The 21,190-nt window shown below is 38.7% G+C and overlaps 1 protein-coding gene across 5 annotated transcripts in view; it reads left to right on the top strand.

The window, feature by feature from the left end:
• Positions 1-21,190, top strand: part of RAPGEF5 (Rap guanine nucleotide exchange factor 5) — a 219,917-nt gene that overhangs the window by 74,271 nt on the left and 124,456 nt on the right. For all 5 annotated transcript variants that reach the window (XR_003432022.1, XM_027102659.1, XM_027102657.1 and 2 more), the window contains exon 7: positions 7,549-7,597. Coding sequence is in view for 4 of the 5 variants with exons in the window: in XM_027102659.1 (XP_026958460.1) it covers positions 7,549-7,597 (49 nt within the window). In the remaining variant the exon portion in view is untranslated. The remainder of the gene's footprint in view (positions 1-7,548; positions 7,598-21,190) is intronic.

Below are 21,190 nucleotides of genomic sequence, written 5' to 3'. Positions count from 1 at the left end.
TCTATAGCTTCTCCTGTTCTTTGTGCCATGAAATTTAGGAGATTTCCACAGGAAGGAATGGACTCCAACAGTTATTTTTCATCTGTTTGTTAAGATTTGCACTCCCTCTATCTCTGTTGGGTAGATTAGATTGCTATAACATCACCACCTGTTCAGCTGCTGGCTGACAGATACGGCTTCTCCCAGGAGGCTCACGCTTGTTCTCTTTTTATAGTGGATGATTTGGATAGGAGGCGGTCATAAAACAAATCTTTAGAACAAACCCTTGGTCAGGGTGCTTCTGATATCTACCTTCCCTTATAAAGCGTCTTCTGTTGAACCTCACGTAGTAGACCATTTCCACTGTGATAGCTCTGATTATTTGAATGTTCGTAGGGCTAAAACATGCCTTTCTGCAGCTTCTCTCCACTGTTCTGAATTTTACCCTCACCCTTTCAAATATTTGAAGCTAACGATCATGCTCCCCCTAAGTCTTCTGTTCTCAGCAGCAACTGCGAACACTTGACTTGCATTCCTGATCACAGATACGTGTCAGGAGTGGTACTAGGAGTCATGGTCAGAATGATGAGTAAAGGAGTCTATTTCAGTGGGCTTGCAGTCTACTGTTGGAGACCCTCAGCTAAAGAGGAGATTTCACTAGCATGTGGTAGTGCTACAACTGAGGTATGTATAGAATGCTATCAGAGAATAAACAGGGAGGACTTCACTCCATTGGGGGAGGTGGGGGACTCATGAGAAGACGACAGCTAGGTTGGGACCTGAAGGACAAGCAAGTGACAGCCACACAAAGTGGGGAGGTGGGGAGGCATTCCAGACAGAAGAGCACGTGGCAAGTCTCAGAGCAAAGAAAGACCATGGTGCGTTCACAGAATTGCAAGTGTTCTATTTTACTAAGGCTGGAACATGGATTCTTTCTTTTTTTTTAAAGACATGGATTTTAAGAAGAGGTATGGAAATAGATGATACTGAAGACCAAATGAAAAGAATACTATATATGCAATATTAGACACTGGACTCTGTCTTGGTGTCATGGGAAGTCTTTGAAGAGTTTTTTAGCGAGAGATACAAGATGATATCTTATATAATATATGATGTGGTATGAAGAGAGATAAATGAGAGACAGCGGTCTGAGTTGGGAGAAGATGGTGGGCTGAGCTAAATCAAGGGTACCTCACTTCTTGGCTTGAGACCCTGGGTACATGGTGGTACCATTCACTGACTGGGGGTATGGGCCGTGGAGCAGATTTATGGGGTGGAGGAAAGTGGTAAGACAGTGACTTCACATTTGGAAATGTTGAGTTTGAGCTGCTAGTGGGACATTTAGGTCTTGGAGGTGGATGGATATGAGACTTTTGGGCCCTGGAGGTGCAGATATAATTGAAGCCCTGTGAGTAAATGAGGTTGCCTAGAGAGAATGAACGGAAAGAGAAGAAGGTCTAGAGGGCTAAGGATAGATCACTGAGGATGATCAAAACCAAGACAGAGGAAAGGGAAGCCTTGGGAGAAGAGAAGTAGCAGTCAGAGAGAAAAGAGAAAAGCCTGGAGCATATGGTGTCATGGAATCCCAGTGGTCAAGAAGAGGGGGGTGGGTAACCTGCCAAACCCTGCAGAGAGGACAAGGTAGATGAAGACTGCTCCAGCCATCTCACTGTCTACAAGGAGGTGACCACCCTGTGGTCGTCCTCCTTTGGATGCTCTCGACTCCTCCTAAACCTAAACAAATGGTACTTCAAAGTGTATACAATCCAGATGTTGATTTCTCTGGAGTCCATCATTTTTTTATGACCTGAATGTTATTTTAGTAATATTCCTAAAGACATTGTTGTCCATTTCTAGATAATCACATTTCCATTGTTAACGTATACTACGCCTATGATCAACTAAATATTATCACATCTTTTTCATGTGAATCTGTCTCATAGTAGATCTATGTATGCATAGCAGACTTAAATACCAGACTTAAAAAGCCTGCGTGTAGGACTTTATTCCACTTTATTTTGTTAGTTTCAGGACACTTCTATATATGTATTAGTCTTTGAATGGTCAGCTGTTGTCTAAGTTATAATAAAATGAATAGGCATATCTGTATGTGTTCAACAATGTCTATATGAAATTTTAAAAATATCCCTAATAGCCTTGAAATAGATGAATAAGCATAAGCATATTTTATCATTCCAGCATGCTTAGCAAACACATCTTCAATATGGCGAGAGCAATTATTAGGATAAGAACTATTTGTTAAGTAAACTATTAGATGGTGAGCAGTACTGTCTAGACAGATAAATAAATAACTTTCTTAATTTTCTAATTAGTGGTTGACATTAACAGGCAATCACAAGTTTATCCATGTGTCATTCTTGTGGCAATATTAACTCTTCAGAACAAAATAATGAACTTGGAAATAGGAAAACAGGCCTCCAAGGAACAAAGAAAATTGTTCCTGAGCCCATGGTTATTCCTTCATAGGACAGAAGTCTAGCCACCATCACTGCTCAGTTTGTGTCTTATCCAAAAGTACGTTGATGGCTTTAAGAAGCATAGTTATTTATTTTTCTAGAATTCTTTAAGTCCATAGTATCTTAAGATTTTATAGTGTTTTAAAAGTAAGTACATTTGGGAATAAAACAGGGAGGAGTATTGGCTTATGTTTCTTCTTACATTTAATTTAGGTAATGGAGAAAATGGGTTCTGTGTTTTAAAAACATTTCTATCATGGTATCAACATTTAAATGTTTCTAAGATTAATAGATTTACTAAAAACCTTTAGGGAATTTGTGAATTCATGATCCTATTTAAAATTAGTTTTTAAGAATGGCCCTGTGGTTAGCTAAGACTTTTGCCACTGTTGATCTGTCCTCCCACAATGACCTTTGCTGACTTTCCATCCAGCTTCACACTTGGTTTTCAAGGGTCCGTTCCCCCAGGAAGCCTGCCATGTCTTCTCAGTTAACCTCTCCCATGGACGTGATCCCTGGCGCTCAGGGTTTGCATTTGACACTTCCTGTTGCCTCTTGAGTCTTGTACTGATGCAAAACAGCTTTTCGAGCATTTGTATTTTGAGGCTGAAGGCACTATAAAGTGCCAGAGAAAGAAGACAAAATACTGGAACTAAGACTGGCTCTGATTCTTGTTGAATTTCAGGGCTATTTTGTGAACAGTCCTGCTGGTTATTGAAGATAGGAAGCCAAAACATTTCAGCATTTTAAAACATTTTAAAATTGCTGGTGAGTACCCAGAGGAGAGAGAAAAATTAGAGATGTGTTTTATCAGTCTCTTAATTATCCTCTCTTTAAATATTCACAAGAGCAAATATACCCGAAGCTGCAGATGTGTTTTGAGTTACATGGTTCTTTTTATACTGAGTAAACTATGTTTTAAAGTTTAAGCTTCTTAAAAAGCTCCCTTGCAATTTTCCTTGTGCTTGAGTAGATCGTGTCTGTCAAACTGCTGATGTAGTAACTGAATCTTATCATTTGATTGGATTATATCATAATTTAATACCTAAAACACAGTGAAGGCCATGTTCCTTTACCAATGAATTAAATTAGAGGAGAACAAAATAAAAAGTAAAGATTGGTTGTCAGTTGAAATGATTATAAGATTAAAAGGTTGAGTCTCGGGGAAACTAAGATATTAAGTAGAGCAGTGCTTCTCAACCCTCGATACAACCTAGATAGAATCACTTAGGGAACATGGAAACAGCAGCAGCAGCAAATACTGTTGGCTGGACCTCTTCTCCAGAGATTCTGATTTAGTTGGGGCCCAGGTATCAATTGTTTTTTTAAAGCTCCCCAAGTGATTCTCATGTGCAGTCAGGTTTGAAATGCATGAAAATCCAAGCTATTTAAAGAAAGCATTTCTTGGTAGACAAAACGTAGTGACTACATAGGTATTTGACAAGAAGATACAAGAGAAAAAGATGGAGAGAAACTTTTAGTGTAAAGTTAATAGAGGTTTACAATCCATTATTGACAGCTCTGAAATATGAAAGCCCTGAAGAAGAATAGGGTTTCATAACTTACTTGGTGGCAAAAATCTAACCTAAGCTGAATATATTTAGTAGAAAATCCTGAGGCCTTTCCTAGTCTGTCTTTATCCCATTTAGTATGAATAATCATACATTTCATTGCAGAAAATTTTTTTTGGCGGGGGGTGAAATAGAAAAGGATAGCTTTATTACTTTGCCAGGCAAAGGGGGGCACAGTGGGCTCCTGCCTTTAATGTGTCCCCGCAGCAATATTAATGTGTCTGATTTCTTATTATAAGTTACTGCCCAAGACCTCACTGAGGGTGTGCCCTAGATAGGGTACCTTTCTGAACTATATAAAATGTTGAATTCTGGAATACATCTAGCCTCAAGGGTTCAGATCATAGTAGGGAAGGCTTGTAATAGGGAAGACCAGTGTAATAAGGTACTTCCTGTCAGATTAAGAACAATGCATTTCTTCTAATTTCCTAGGCCGTGGTTTAGCATTAAATAAAAACAATGGCGAATGTCAGAACATGGCTCTTGGCTCTATATGTCTACACTTTTTTTCGAAACTGATCTGAGAAGAGGGTTCCACTTCTGTCATGTTGAGAGAAACTTATGTTAACCAACAGCACAAGTAGATCAAGTAGAAAAAATCATCATCTCTAAAAGACTTTTCAGCGTAACAAACTACCGCCAAATGTCATGGTTTAAAGCAACACACATTTATTATCTTAACCAGTTCCTGAATGTTAGGAATTCGGGAGCATCTTAGCAGGGTGGTTTTTGCTTTGGATTGTTATCAAAATGTGGGCCAGAATTTCAGACACCTGAAGACTTGACCGATGCTGGAGTGTTATATTTCCTTTTCAGTGCCAACAGGTCCCTTATTGGTGCTTAATGAAAATTCTAGTCCCCGTTTCTGCAGTTGTTCAAAGTTTTAGTTTTCAGTATAAACCTAACAATTATTTGCTAAAGGAGGCTTTGAGTCCTTCTAATACGTTCTGAAGATTTCTGCCGCGAGTCCCTTCTTACTGGGGAGTGCCTTCCCTTTGGATTTCCCTGTCCTTCCTCAGGCAGCTTTTTCTCTCCCCTAGGTTCTGTCTCTGTTCTCTTAAGGTTACCTCTGCATCCACCTCCTGTGGATCACTGAATGGGTGTTGATGGCCCTGGATAGTGTGATGAAAAGATGGCTGTCTTGGAGGAGCTTCTGCCCAGAAGACAGGCATTAGTCCCAATTGAAAATGATGAATTACATCATTACATCATTGCTTGTGTGTTTAAAAAAAAAAAAAGTGCGGGGAAGATGCTCTAGGAGCCTCTAAGGGGATCTTACCCAGTTTGTGTTTTGCTTGGTCTGTTCTTCCCCCTTTGTGTTTTGGAGGAAGAATAACCTACCCTTGGGGTTTTGGTCAGGAACAGTTTCCCTCGGGGGCAGAAACATAACACTTTTATGTCTTCCCTGACTGCAGATGTTCAGGGGATGTAGTGTAGTACAGTAGAATAATCTCATTTACTTTATGCGGAAAAATACAAAAAAAGGAAAAAGCTTAGGTTCCTTGTAACTTTAACTGTGAAGTTCTTCTCTTTCTCACTGCTCATCTCTCATCTTCTTGGCTTCCCAAAAAGTGCTATGTTGGTTTCTTTCTCATCCCCTTTCTCCCTTTCTTTCTGTACCAAATCTTTGAAAAGATGTAGTTTTATACAGTTTTGGGAATATAACAGTTTCCTTTTCTGAGCTATTTCTATTTTGAGCCTTATTTCTAATTCGAGAAAGAAAAACTGAAGCTCTCATGACAAGAATATCAAGTATGGAAAACTGATGGAGGGTGGAGAAGACAGTTTTTGATCCTCTGTATGCAAATTAAGTGATCCACCTTCTGCATCCTTTTCCATCTCTGCTTTTTTCCTGTCTCTGAGCCACAGTGGAGTCTTCCCTAGAAGCTCATAAAATCAGGACGCCATCCACAAGGTCCCAGTGAGTGTTTCTAATCTGCATCTTTGTCTACCCCCAAACATTTGTGACACTGTAACAGAGGAAAGTTCTGAAGAGAGATGCTGTTACTACGATAAACCTTACACGTAATTTCATATATATAAAATAGGCACTAATTTATATTTTATTTTGTTGCTGTTTTATTACTGCACATACAAGTATTTATAAAGGCTTTCCTCTGATTAATCATCACTCCTGTCTCCCCCAGCTCTCTTTTCCCCCATAAGTTCTTCAACTATAAATTCTTCTACCCATGAGTATTTTTGGGTCTCAGACTCCCACGGTTAGAAAGGGTCGGATTATCTTCTGATTACAATATAATTTTCCTGAGAAAGTCTTAAGGAATCGACGAATCAGTTAAATCAGGAGTATATATACCCTTTTGAATGGCACTCATACTAGCCAGCCAGGGAAAGCACGGCAGTAAAGCAGTATGGCGGGGGCGGGGGCGGGGAAGCTGCCTTCTTCAGGGATGATGATACCCTGGTCATTGTGAAATTGGTCCTAAACAGAGTCCCAGTGACTCACTGGGCTACTTTTGCCTTCACGTGCATCAATGTAAATTAGATTGATTTCAATAGCAAATCTTTAACCTTGAGCTTTCATGCTCTGCCTTTAAAAATGTCATTAGTATAATAAGCTGCAGGACCCTTCCAAACTCAGTATCACCACCCCTGCAAACACACACACACACACACTCTCACACACACTCACACACACGCTCACACTCTTCTAAGCTTAAAAGATTGTGTCCTGAAGAGGAATGAGCTTGCTTATTATGAAAATTTTTTGCTATCAAACATAGATTTCCCAAAGATTATCCCCGTGTTATCTTTTTTTTTCCCATGTTATCTTTGAAAGTGACTGTGGTTATCTTCTTCGGTCTCTGTTTTATGTTACTCTTTGAGAATGTTTTTGAGAAAGGATTTAAGCATATGTGTTGGGGGGAGAGAGAGAGAGAGAGTAAGCAAGCAAAAATCTGGACAAATGAGTGAGGTTTAAGGCACTTAGGGTATTAAAGGTCATCTTGCCTATCCCCATTTCACCTGCCCTGTGTGTTGATAGCACTTGCTTTCATGCAGCATAATATCTGAAATGGTTGCTGTACACCTGTGAAGCCTCAAGTGATCCTTCATTGTATTCAAACAGAGGTCAAATTAAACTAGGATCACCTACCTCAATTTTTCTAGAATTTCTCTATAAACTAGAATCTTTGAGAGATAAAGAATATTTAATATCTTTGCCACAGTATTTTGCCTGTTTTAATAATTTATTTGCATTATTTCTGAATGTTACACAGTTATGTTTTTGAGGTACTTCTCATCATCATGGCATAAGTACCCATGTTTTCCAATGTGTACATTCTGACAACTGTTTAATTTCTCTTTAAAGTAAGTCCATCAGATTCTATGAGGGTTGGCCTAAAATTCCTATGCAGAGGTTTTTCCATATTATTAAAAACAAATAAACAAAAACATGGCAGCAAACTTAATGCAACAGCTCTTAACTTTGGTTGTATATCTAAAAACAAAGCTACATTTTTCTTATTCTAATTTGGTTTTTCCCCCTAATATTTTATTAGGTGCAGAGAGAGCTAGCAGCTGTTATTGCTTTGAAAGCAAGGAAGTCTGGTGAGTAGTCTTTCATGGGGCTGGAGGAAGGTTCTGATTCTTTGGGGATATTTCACATGTCCTGTGGTTGTGAGCAGTTGAATGTATCTCAGGAAGCTTTGGTATAAAATGCAGAAAAGTGTCTCCATTATGTTTTAAAAATTATTCTACCATCAAAATAGCACAGGTGTATATCTCGTTCTTTAAAACTAGATATACACTGCCTTGCTTTATTTCATACTTCATGGAAAAGTGAAATTAAAATTTTAAAATATGTTTGTAGTCCACTGCAAGCATGGAAAAAGTCTAGGTACCCAGCAAAAGAAAGCAAACCACATTGCATTACCTATCATAATGACAGAGGAAACTAAATAACATAATGGTGGTCTCTTTTTTATATTTTTCATCTCAAAGTAGCTTCTTATAAAAATAATTGAATTGTCTCATAACATTTAATAGCAAGCGTTTTCCATAGGGACTGATTGTGTGGATCTGATTCCTAATACCTTAGGAAACAATCTGTGGATGTAAGAAGTGGAAAGGAAAAGGGAGCTTTCAGATACATCTTGAGGAGAGAAAGCCAGGCTCTGCTGAAATTCGATATGAAGTAGAGACTCAATGAGGTAGAAAAAAACTTGCTTTGAAAGGAGGAGTGTCAGGAGGAGGCATCCTTTGCTGTTCAGAGGCAGGAGGTCACTGCTAAAGTCTTGTTCTAGTTTAACTTTAATGTTCAACTAGAATAAGACTTAGATAATGTTAAACTAGATGTTAAACTAGAGTAAGACTTTTCAGGTGAAGACTCTATGACAAAATCAAAGAGTTGCCAAAGTCTGAAGAAATAAGTGGAACAGAGATGTCTTCAGAATAGAAATCATACATTTTACATCTTCCTTTTTCTAGCTAGAAACTGTAAAAATTTGCTTTTCTCTCAGTGACCTCTGGAATCAAACACACCTTAGTATGAAGTAGCTTAACTGTGTTTATACTACATCTTTGTTGATTTGGCTGATGTAGAGGATGCAGAGACTGGGTGCTGTAAGGTGGTGGAGAAGAGACGCAAGGAACAGTAATCTGGACCCACAGAGCTCAGGCAGTGTGAAAAGGGCTCCTCCGAGGACAGGGATTAGATCATGGGTATCTGCATAGGTGGAGGCCAAGATGGAGAAAGGACACCAGTATAAAGGTTGTAGGAGGGAAGTCTTAAAAATAACTTGTGCTAGAGCTGATGGTGGTTCCTGTAAACATAAGGAGACAAAACTTACAGTCTGTATGAGTTGGGATGACAGTGCCTTGGAGGATAGGGGTTAAAAAATTTTTTTCTTAAGTTTCGGAAAAAGTTGGGAAAATAATCAAAAACATATATTCTTGGGCTTCCCTGGTGGCGCAGTGGTTAAGAGTCCGCCTGCCGATGCAGGGGACACAGGTTCATGCCCCGGTCTGGGAGGATCCCATATGCCACGGAGTGGCTGGGCCCGTGAGCCATGGCCACTGAGCCTGCGCGTCCGGAGCCTGTGCTCTGCAACGGGAGAGGCCACAACAGTGAGAGGCCCGCGTACCGCAAAAAAAAAATTTTTTTAAAATGTAAAAACATATACTCTTGTCATTGCTGGAGAAAAACAGAGCAAGTAAATACAGATGGGTCTGGAGAAGGGGGTTGCTAATTTACACAGAGTGGGATGGATAGGCCCCCAGTAGGGCACATTTGAGCAAAGACGTGAAGTCACTGAGGGGTGAACCTTGTGGACATCCAGACAAGAGCCCTGGGCAGAGGTGTGTGAAATGAGTTTGAGGAACAGCAAGGATGTGAGAGTGGCTGCAGCCAAGTGAATGAGGCAGAAAGAGGTAGGTTTTGGGTGTCAGGCTAAGAAGTTTGAACTTTCTGGAGGTGAAGAGAAATGAAGAGGAGTAAGCAAGACCCACACACAGTAGCTTGTGCAAAGTAAAAGACTGGTATGAAGTTGACTTTATTACACCATCACGTTAACATGTCTGTTTTCCTTACTCATTTCATCTGTGGAGCTTGGAGTGTGAATACTACATTGGCAACCTCTCAGGGACAGAGTGAAACACAAATGCACCAAGGATGGGGACATAAATTCATAGTTTTTCAGAAAAGCCACTTTTCTGTGCGTTCTAGCATAGTTACTCTATAAGCCAGTAACTCCATGATTGGAGATCTAGCTTTGGGCGTGATCAGAGACACATGTGAAGATTCAGGTAGAAGAAACCTATTTCATTGCTTGTTTTAACAGTAAGAAATTAGAAACAACCCTTAAGTTCCCATAATAGAGAAATGGTAAAATTGATCCATGAAATGGGATGTTAAATAGTTTTTTTAAATGATATTTCAAAGAATTAATACAGTAAAATGTTCAGTGGAAAAAAGTGTGTGTAATGAGCGTGTATTACTTGTCTTTATCATAATGAAAATAGCTTCATTTTTTTCTTATTAGTATAGCGTAGTCATTGAAAAACCTTGGTAATACATGAATGTATGAAGAAGAAATTGAAAAATCACCCATCATCTCACCAACAGAGATAACCAATAATACTCTTTTCTGTATGTATTTACAGATATTTCTCTATTAATATGTAGATATTTTATATATAATATATGCAGTTTTATAAAAGTGATAATTTTTTACATGTGCTCTTTTATTTTGTGATAATTGTATATTCACGTGCAGTTGTAATAAATGATAAGGGATGACACGTTCCCTTTACCCAGCTCCCCCCAATGGTAACATCCTGTGAAACTCAAGTACAGTGTCACAATCAGGATATTGACATTGATACAAAACATTTACATCACTGTAAGGATCTTCTGTGTTTGTCTTTTATAGCTACACTAACTTTCCTCCTACCTCTGTTTCCTCTTTAACCTCTGCAATTAGCAATCTGTTCTCTATTTCTATAATTTTGTCATTTCAAAAATATTACTTAAATGGAATCATACAGTATGAACCCTTGTAGGAGTGGCTCTTTTCACTTGCCATAGTTCTCTGGAGATTTATTCAGGTTGTTGTGTATATCAATGGTTATTCCTTTTTATAACTGAATAGTATTCCATCATATGAATGTGCTACACTATATGTAACCATTCACCCATGAAGGGCCTTGGGGTTGTTTCCAGTTTGGGTCATTATGAATAAAACTACATGTGTAAGTTCTTGTGTGAATGTAGGTCTTTATTTCTCTGGACTAAATGCCCAGGAGTACAATTGCTGGATTGTTTGGTAATTGCATGTTTTGTTTTTGTTTTTTGCGGTATGTGGGCCTCTCACTGTTGTGGCCTCTCCCGTTGCGGAGCACAGGCTCCGGATGCACAGGCCCAGCGGCCATGGCTCATGGGCCCAGCTGCTCCGCGGCATGTGGCATCCTCCCGGACCGGGGCACGAACACGTGTCCCGTGCATCGGCAGGCAGACTCTCAACCACTGCACCACCAGGGAAGCCCTGCATGTTTTGTTTTTTAAGAAACTGCCAAATTGTTTTCCAGAGTGGCTGAACCATTTTACATTCTCACTAGCAACGTATATGTGATGTAGGTTCTTGCATCCTTGCCAGCATTTGATGTTGTCGCTATTTTTAAAAATTTTAACCATTCTAATAGGTGTGTAGTGACATACTAAAACTGTAGTTTTAGTATGCATTGCCCTAATGGCTAGTAATATTGAACATCTTTTCATGTGTTTATTTGCCATCCGAATGTCTTGTTTGTGAAATGTGTGTTCATGCCTTTTGCCCATTTTCTAATTGGATTGTTTGAGGGTTTTTTCTACTGTTGGGTTTTGAGATTTCTTTATTCTCGATAGCAATCCTTAGGCAAGTATTTTCTCCCAGTCTATAGCCTGTCTTTTCATTTTCTTATCAAAGTCTTTCACAGAGCAAAAGTTCCTAATTTTGGTGAAGTCCAATTTATCAATATTTTTTAATGGATCATGTCTTTGGGTTAAGTCTTTGTCTAGTCCCAGATGCCAAAGATTTTCTCCTGCGTCTTTTTCTTCCTTAAAAGTTTTTATAGTTTTATGTTTTATATTTGAGTTCATGATCCATTTTGAGTTAGTCTTTATATAAGATGTGAGACTTATGTCAAGATTCTTCTGTGTTTGTTTTGGCTTATGAATGTCTAATTTTTCTAGCACCATTTATTGAAAAGACCATCTTTTCTTCCATTGAATTGCTTTTGCACCTTTGTCAAAAATATGTTGGGCATATTTTTGTGGGTGTATTTCTGGATTCTCTGTTCTGTTCCACTGAACAGACTCCATTGGTATCCATCAGTACTAGCCTTGATTACTGTATCTATAAATCCAGTTTTTATAGGATTCATTTTCATGCACTAATACAGCTCTGTATCATTTTTGTTAGCTGTTGTATGTTTATATTGATACCATACAACTTATTAACTAATTCTTTGTTGTATGTTTAAGGTTTTAATAGTTTTCCTATTATGAATGATAATAGAAGGGCTCGAAGATATATTCTCGTATATATCTTTTTGCCCTTTACCAATTAATTTCTCATAATAAGTTACTAACAATGGATTGCTAGGTCAGTAGCTTGGTATGGAGAGTGGTAAAATTTTGTTTTTCATGTCTAAGACTTCAAGTCATCTGGAATTTATTTTAGTATATGGTGTCAGGTAGAAATCCAGTTTTATGTTTTCCTTATGCTAAACCAGTTACCCCAGTAGTGTTCATTGGATATGATGCTGACTCTATCATATATAAAGTTTATATATATATGCTTGAATTTATTTCTGGTCTCTGTATTCCTTTCATCTATTTATTCCTTTGACTACACTTTCCTGTTTCAGTTACCAACACTATAAGAAGACTTTTGGGGGATTAAGGGGTAAAGCAAGTTTCTTCTTATTGTTCTGTTTTCTTCATAGCTTTATTTTGTCAAGTTCCATGAAAACCCCTATAGGGATTTCTTAAAGTGTATTGAATTTATAGGTCATCAGATAAATTTGACACTTTGGAGATAAGTATTTGCATTCATGAACCTAGGATATCGTTCCATTGTTTTCAGATCTTCAGTACTGTCTTAAAAATTTCTCCGTAAAGCTTTGTACATTTTTTTGCTTGATGTATATTTTGGTATCTTGTAGTTTTGGTTACTATTATGATTTAACTTTTTTTTAAAAGTTATACTCTTCTTATTTTGTGAAGGTTTCTCATTCTTTGTCTTTCATGACACTGTATAAAAAAATAAACTTTACGTTTTAGAGCAGTTGTAAGGTCACAGAAAAATTGAGCAGAAAGTACACAGAGTTCCCATATCCCCCCTGCCCCAACATGCACAGCCCACTTACTGCCATCATCTCAGAGGGGTACATTTGTTATAATCATTACTCTACATCGACACATCAGTATCACCCACAGTCCTTAGTTTACTTTAGGGTTCACTCTTGGTATTGTACATTTTATGGGTTTGGACTAATGTATAATGACATGTATTTATCATTATAGTGTCACACAGGATAATTTCACTGCCCTAAAAATCCCCTCTCCTCTACCTGTTTGTGCCTCTCTACTCCCATCCCCTGGCAATCACTCATCTTGTTACTGTCTCCGTAGTTTTTGCCTTTTCCAGAATGTCATATAGTTGGGATCATACAGTATGTAGCCTTTTCAGATTGGCTTTCTTCACTCAATAATAGGCCTTTAGGATTCATCCATGTCTTTTAATGGCTTGATAGATCATTTCTATTTAGCACTGAATAATATTCCATTGTCTGGATGTACCACAGTTTATGTATTTGTTCACCTCCTGAAGGACATCTTGGTTGCTTCCAAGTTTTGGCAATTATGACTAAAGCTGCTGTAAACATCTGTGTGCAGATTTCAACTACACACCCACGAACACATAGTTTTCCACTACTTTGGGTAGATAGCAAGGAGTGTGATTTCTGGATCGTATGGTAAGAGTATGTTGAGTTTTGTAAGAAGTTGCCAAACTTCTTCTAAACTATCTTCTGGCTCTACTATTCTGCATTCCCACCAGCAGTGAATGAGCATTCCTGTTGCTCCATATCTTCACCAGTGTTTGTTGTTGTCAGTGTTGCACATTTTGTTGTTTTACTTTGCATTTTCTTGATGATATATGCTATGAAACATCTTTTCATGTGCTTATTTATTATCTTTATATCGTCTTTGGTGAGGTGCCTATTAAGGTCTTTGACCTATTTTTCAGTCAGGTTGCTTGTTTTCTTACTGCTGTTGAGTTTTAAGAGTTCTTTGTATATTTTAGATAACAGTCATTTTTTCAGATATATTTTGCAGATGTTTTGTCCCAGTCTGTGGCTTGTATTCTCATTCTCTTCACATTGCCTTTGAAAGAGCAGAAGTTTTTTATTTTAATGAAGTCAAGCTTACCTTTCTTCTTTCTTTCATTGATCCTGCCTTTGATGTTATAGCTGAAAATTCATACCATACCTAAGGTCATCTAGGTTTTCTTCTATTACATTGTAGAAATTGTATAGTTTTGCATTACATTAAGTCTGTGATCCATTTTCAGTTAACTTTTGTGAAAAGTGTAAGGTCTGTGTCTAGGTTCTTTTTATTGTGTGTGTGTATGTCCAGTTGTTCCAGTACCATTTGTTGAAAAGACTATCCTTGTTCCATTTTATTGCCTTTGCTCCTTTTTTAAAGATCACTTGATTATATTTGTATGGGTTTATTTCTGGGCTCTGTATTCTGTTCCATTGACCTGTTTGTCTATTCTTTCATCAGTACCACACTGTCTATATTACTGTAACTTTATAGTAAGTGTTGCTGTTGGGTAATGTCAGTCCTCCAACTTTTTCTCCTTCAACATTGTGTTGGCTATTCTGGGTCTTTTCCCTCTCCGTATATAGTTTTGAATCAGTTTGTTGATCCACATCTATTATCTTTTCTAATTGGTTACTTTTGCTGTATGAGAACTCATGCTTTTGTGGCTAGCAAAAGTGTTGAACTCAAATGAATTCCAGTAGCTTGTTTTAAAATTATCTTGGGTTTTTTGTATGGGCAACTACAGCATCTGTCAATTATGACTATTTTCTCTCTGTCTTACCAATCCATATAACTCCTTTTTTTCCCTCATACTATTTCATGAGCTAGGGTCCTATGATGTAAGTTGAATAATAAAAAGATAGTTGGCATTCTTATTTTGTCCCTGACAAAACTGAATATGTTTTCTGATTAGAAAAGTAGTATAAGCAAAGAAGATAGTTTCAGAGAAAAACAGACTTTTCTGTCATACATTCCGCAAACCACAACAAGTTTGGGAAACAATCTAGGGGCAAAAATAACCAACAAGGTGATATTAAAATATTCAGAGAATTCAAATATGGAAATAAGGAGATATCTACCTGATTCGCCCTACGCTCTCGCTGTTTGAGTTGGCATTGAGAGTGGATGAAAAATAAGTGGCAAAGTATGAGAGCCTAAGTCATAGGTTATTGCCTTCATTCCTTTTTCAGATTCTAACTGAGCACCTACTGTATGCCAGGTACACTGTAAGGCATGAGGGTACAATGGTGAGCAAGGACAAATATGGTTCTTGCTATTTTTAAACCACAATGTATGTTTCATGAATAAAAAACATTAAGTCAATAGCTGTCTGAAAAAGGAAAATGGATTACTGAGTAGTTAGGAGATGATAAAATGAAGAACTATTAAGCACAGCCTTAATTAAACAGAACTGTAGCTGTAGAATGGTACTTCCTGTGTATGCTCACTGCTGTTTTTTAAAACTATTTTGAGTTTTTTTTTTTTTTTTTAAAGGAAGAAGAAAAAGAAGCTGGTATACTTCTAATTAAAAAAGTATTAAAATGATAGTTGTCACATCTGGGGCTTGACAGAAGGAATTGATTACCCTAATATCTGTCTTGCAGTCAAACTGTTAATTAGGGCTCAGGTGGTCATGCCAGATTTATGTCTCACTGCGAAGGGTTATTAAAACAAGAATTAGTATAAAGAAAAAGTTTTTGGTTTCAGCTCACCATACAAACAGAAATAAAAGTAACTGTCAATCAATAGATTGTATAAATGATTCAAGGCTGTAGCTTAGTAAAAAATCCATTTTGTTGTAATTTTCTAAGAGGCCATCAGGATGTGCCTTTAGTTTTCTCCTCTAAATGCTAACCCTAGTGAATGTGAATAGCATTTTAAGGCTTTACAAGATTTTAAAAAATTAGCACAGATATCTTTACACTTCTTTCTTTTTTGTTGAATTGCTTATTCTACTGCTAATTGCTCACCAGTTAGAGTCTTGGGAGATATGTTTCTTCCCCTTTTCAAGGGAATCTACAGCCAAAGCATGTTTAGCTCTCATTATCTTTAGATCATATGAAATTTGTGCCATGGTGGGCTTCTATTTCTGGAAAGCCAGAAATCTCATATTGGTAAACCCTCTTGGCAGTTTTTATGTTTCACTCTCTCTGCCTAGACCGTATCTAGTTAAGTGTTTTAAAACTAAGTAGCAAGGATATTAATGTTTGGGAAAGAAAGAAGAGGTTCTAGGCTCTGTTTATACCATTAAATGTCATTGTGACTTTTGTAAAGTGATTCCAATTTGTATCGTGAGGGGGTAGGTGTAGAATGTGGGAACCTTAGAGATTACTTCCAGCTCCAGCGTTTAATTATAACAATGAGTATTTTCATTAATTTCCTTCATTATCCTTAATGGAGTCACAACCTTGGGAATATTTTATTCAGGACTCTTTTAGGTATAAGCGAGAGATAAACAAGCTGACATCCACCAAGGAAATTTACTGTCTCAGGGAATCTGTGGAGTTAATCAGTCTCAGCAGAGAGAACCTCTTTCTGGTAGGTCTGACAGAAGTCTTGGTGGGGACCTCGGTGGAAGGGTGGAATGCCCATCTCTGTAGCAGTGGACACATGTTTGGAGGGCAGGATAGAGAGGTTTCAGGATGAAGAGGTTAAGTCAGCCTCCCACGAGACCCACGGACTGAGGCTAGGGCAGGTATGGCTCCCCAAAGAAAACCAGCAGAAGAGGGAATGGCTACTGGGCAGGGTACTCACTGCAGGGGAATTGTTTGTATTGTCCCAGTCTCACGGTTTCGAGGTGAATTGTTGTGCCAGAGAGCACACAGGCTAGAAAGGCTACAGCCAGAGCGCAAGCCCAGGCTTTCCAGCACCCAGTCTCTGGTTTTCCCAACTACACAATGTCCCCTCCCTTGTTAGGAATTTTTTGGATTATGGGGAGTAAAGATGTGGTTTGTGAAAAGGAAAAGAATAGAGTGAAAACTGACATTTTTCAAGTAGTAGATAGGAGCAGTTTTTTTCTTCTTTCTCAAATCATCCAGGGATTCAGCTTAAAGTGTTATTTTTGTGCCAAGATTTATTATTTCTTTGGGATATTAAAATATATGTATAACATAAAATTGTATAAAATGGTTTCACCTGTTGTGTTTAGTTTTAGCTTTTAAGAAACTTTCTTATTTTTAATAGACCAGAAAGGATGAGAGGGAAGCCATTGTTTTACATTCGTGTTAAATTGTTTCTCCTAGCCTTAGAAATCCTCTCGTTTGTTTAATCATCTTTGAATCCTATGCTGAAGCTTAAATAGGCATTTGAATGAGTGTGTGATTTCTGCAACCTGGTTATTACTATTTGCTATACAATGAACTGTGTGTGTGCAAGACGGTCAAGCAGGCGACCCCTGGACCTGGTAATCATGGTGGACCCATCAGACAAGCTGAGGGCCCTTTATCACCCTGAGAGCCTGGCTAAATTCCCAGCTTTGAAGATTTCCTGTTGGTAACAATCACTGGTCACCAATAACACGTTGTAGGAACTTGAGCAGTTTTAGGCTCCCGCCCGTCTTTAGGCCCCTTGTCTGTGGGATTGGGGGGAAGTCAATGTTGACAGGAAGCTCTGCAGTGAGGCTTGAGGTCTGACACAACTGAAGAGACATATTCTCCTTCAGGGCAGAAGCTTCCCAAAGAAAAGCCATCCCTGTCACTTTGTCATGAGAAATGAAATAGATTGACTGATTATTTTTAACAGCAGAGACAGGCTTTTCCTTTTGTACATTTAGAAGAAGAAATAACCATTAAGCCTATGGAATTGCTCCAACTTTTATGGTCCTCTAACTTTTTACTTTTTAGTTGATAGATTCTTCTTTTAATGTAGCGCAGTGTTTGACTTTATCTTTAATCCTCTCGTGAACACATTGCTCATATATAGGAGAATGCACAATAAAATGGGATTTCAGAGTATAGATGGTAATAATAAAATTAAGGGGCAGCAAAGACAGGCTTACGCGCTGGTACGTTTATTGCTATCTCAAACTCCTTCTACCTTTCTGGTTTTCTGTGATTAACTTGTTATTGAAAAAATTTAAATGCTCTTAAAAGTAAAAACTGTAGGGCTTCCCTGGTGGCGCAGTGGTTGAGAGTCCACCTGCCGATGCAGGGGACACGGGTTCGTGCCCCGGTCCGGGAAGATCCCACATGCCGCAGAGCGGCTGGGCCCGTGAGCCATGGCTGCTGAGCCTGCGCGTCCGGAGCCTGTGCTCCGCAACGGGAGAGGCCACAACAGTGAGAGGCCCGCGTACTGCAAAAAAAAAAAAAAAAAAAAAAAGTAAAAGCTGTAGTAGTCTTCTCTTGAATAATTTTTTCATCTAATCTCTAATAATGAATGTTCAAGCTAGAAAATACTAGTTTATAATGGCAGAAGTCTGTTAGCTGTATTTTAAGCAATTACGATATTATGCTTAATTTTTAGTGATATTTCCAATCACTTAAAATTTTCCAAGTCTTTCCCAGCCTGTCCTTATAGGGCGCACCTTGTCCTCTAAGAATTGACATTTCCACATGGTTTGTGTTGTGTCCTTTCCTTCTCCTTTGCCGCCTCCCGGATGCTGTGGCGGCAGTGGCCATCACTCTCCTTCTTGGTCAGCACAGACCCATACTGATTGTCTCGTTAGCCCCACTAACAAATGTGCTATTTAGCATTTGTCAACCAAGAGGAAAGAAGTAGCATGTGTTTTCCCCTAAAATATTCAACACAACATTCTGGTCTTCCTGATTGATTGATGATCTACGATGTTTTCCCAAGAAGAGAGAGCTTTGCCTAACACCACGCTGATTGCTGAAGTTTGCAAAATCTCCACCCGTCTTTGGTGCAATAATAACTCCTGTTCTGACATTTCCAGAGACTCTTCTGCTTGCTGACGGATTTTGCACATTCACATCCCATCTCCACCAGTGCATATTCTTACTGAACAGTGGTTGACAAGTTGTATCTTCCTTTTTTATCTAATGGCATAAAAGCATAATAAGAGTCTTGAAACAGTAACTCTCAAGGCAGTGCAAAGTTAAAGGTTACTTGAAAATGTAAAAATCTTACAACCCAGAAAATAATAACAACGGTAAAACCCAGGAACAATTGAAAATGCATGAAGCAGACGCTTTGTAAATTTTTCCTAACTCTCCCACTGGGATACCAAGAAAATTGCCTTTAAAAAAATAATCCCATGACACTGTCTTTTGTAATTAGAGCTATTAAGTTGAAATGATAAATAACCATTCAGTGACATACATTAAAAGAAAATAGCCCTTTGCCCTCCTTTCTCCTGAATAACCAGAGATCTGAGAGTGTCCAGCATAGGAAGTTGCACTCCTTTAACCCTGAGGGTTGCTTAGAATTTAGGAAATTACAAAGCAAGGCAAGATGATTTTGTTTTTCATCCTTCCACATGGTCATGTCCATTAAGAGAGTAAATGGAACTGATTTGCCAAGGAGGTGAATAATTATAATAACCACAGCAGAGTGTACTCGGGAATGCAGGGTTTAGAGACCTCTGTTTTAAAAAAATGCACTGCAGGGGCACTTCAGTGGCGGTAGGTAATGTTAATAAGGCTCCGTAGACAAAGGTATTTATCACTTTAAATGGGAGCTTGTTCATGTGTTCGGGAATCAGATACTGGGAAGGAGAACTGAGCACTGATGCTCCTGAGTCTCGTGTGGTCCAGGACAATGATTTTACGTCATTCAGATTCCTACCTGTTATTGCCTGTGTTTTATAAATGCGGCCGACCCTTGGGAAACGGTTTTCTGAGGTTTGGAGCAGAAAGGTGGGTGGAAGGTGGGAGAGAGGAATGAAAGGGAGACTCAATTTTTCTATTCGAGTGTAGAAAAAATGGCTGCTAGCACTGCAGCTCCTGGGAACGTGTTTTCTGTGAGGAAACTAGATGAGTATAATGAGTGTACCCTGTGCATAAATTCAATATTAGTTCTACACCCAAGGTCAAATGAAAGTTAATGACCATTTGCACACCAGAGATCTGAAACCCACGTTTTCTTTCTTTCTCATAATGACAAAAAGGAGAGCAATTTATATTTAAATTGCTTTAAATTTCAAAGCATAAACACAGAAGTCTCCCTGGTGCGCTTCTTTCACCAGTGAAACTTCCTGGCAGGGCTCGACTTTCATAAAAAATGTGCTCCCATCCTATGGCCGTTCCCCAGTGTGGACCGTTTTCTGTTTTCTGTGGAACAGCCCTGTTCCTACCCTGCTGGGTTTGTGACACCAAATCAGAGCCCAGCAATGCAATCAGGGCCACTTTCTTTAATGATTTAGGTTTTGGATTTGTTGAGCTAATTAGCTGACTGAGGCAACTAATGGGTGTCTTTAATACACTGTTGATGGGGTAGCTTCTCCAGAGCCTGCTAGCTCCTTTGTTCTTGGTCTACTGGGGTTTGGGAGCTGCTTCCCAGAAGAACATGTGATACATGCCACCCTGCATCTGGAGGCCAGCCCGAGAGGCTAGTATGCTAATTATGAAGTGCCCCAAAAGGACAAGCATCCACTTAAAACCCTGTATCTGACTAATTCTGTGGGCTCGAATAAAGGTGTACATTGATGGGGGACGGGGTGCATGGGTGAGGGCAGGGAGGGGGATTGACCTGTGATCCATTTTTACAATTTATGATGTTATGACTGCTTCTCTGTATACCCCTATGGTACCAAATAAAAGCAGTCTCTAGATGTTTAAAAATATTAAATATTAGAATAGTTAAGGAAATATTAAAAGAAAAAGATGATTGGATAATTAAATGGAAAGCTATGGCTAATGGCTAAAATGATCTCTTAGGAACTAAAATATTCATTAAGAAGTGAAATCCTTGCTATATGCTGTTTTTATAAAGTTATGAAATTCTGTGGCCTGGTGAACACAGTCTGCTACCAAATCTGGCAGGCCTGGGCATGTAGTCAGGAAATCTTTTGATTCTTACACTGGCCAGTGTTCACTCTGGAAAGTCACTGGCTTCCCTCAGCCTCAGTTTCCATTTTTTATAAAAGGAAAGGTTGGGCTTGGTTGAGGCTAGGGGCCATGCTGGTCCTGCAGGTCAGGTCCTAAGTACCAAGTACTGGGCAGCTTTACTTCTCTTAAGCATACATTGCTGTCTATTTAGTAAGAATGTAAGAATAACAACTGCTGATAGCTTAATTTCTTTTCCAAACATTTTTTTTACTTTTAGACTCTTTCCTTAGTGAAGCTCTACACAAGGCCTTCTTTCTAGCCCCCCCCCCCATTCAGGGAATATTCTCTGCTGTCATTTGTATTGACAAGTAAGAGCTATCAAGGGAAATC

This window comes from Aethalodelphis obliquidens, unplaced genomic scaffold (genome assembly GCF_003676395.1).
Source record: "Aethalodelphis obliquidens isolate GAN/ISIS:26980383/991018 unplaced genomic scaffold, ASM367639v1 scaffold5, whole genome shotgun sequence".
Taxonomy (NCBI): Eukaryota; Metazoa; Chordata; class Mammalia; order Artiodactyla; family Delphinidae; genus Aethalodelphis; species Aethalodelphis obliquidens.
This window is presented reverse-complemented; position numbering and strand designations above follow the sequence as displayed.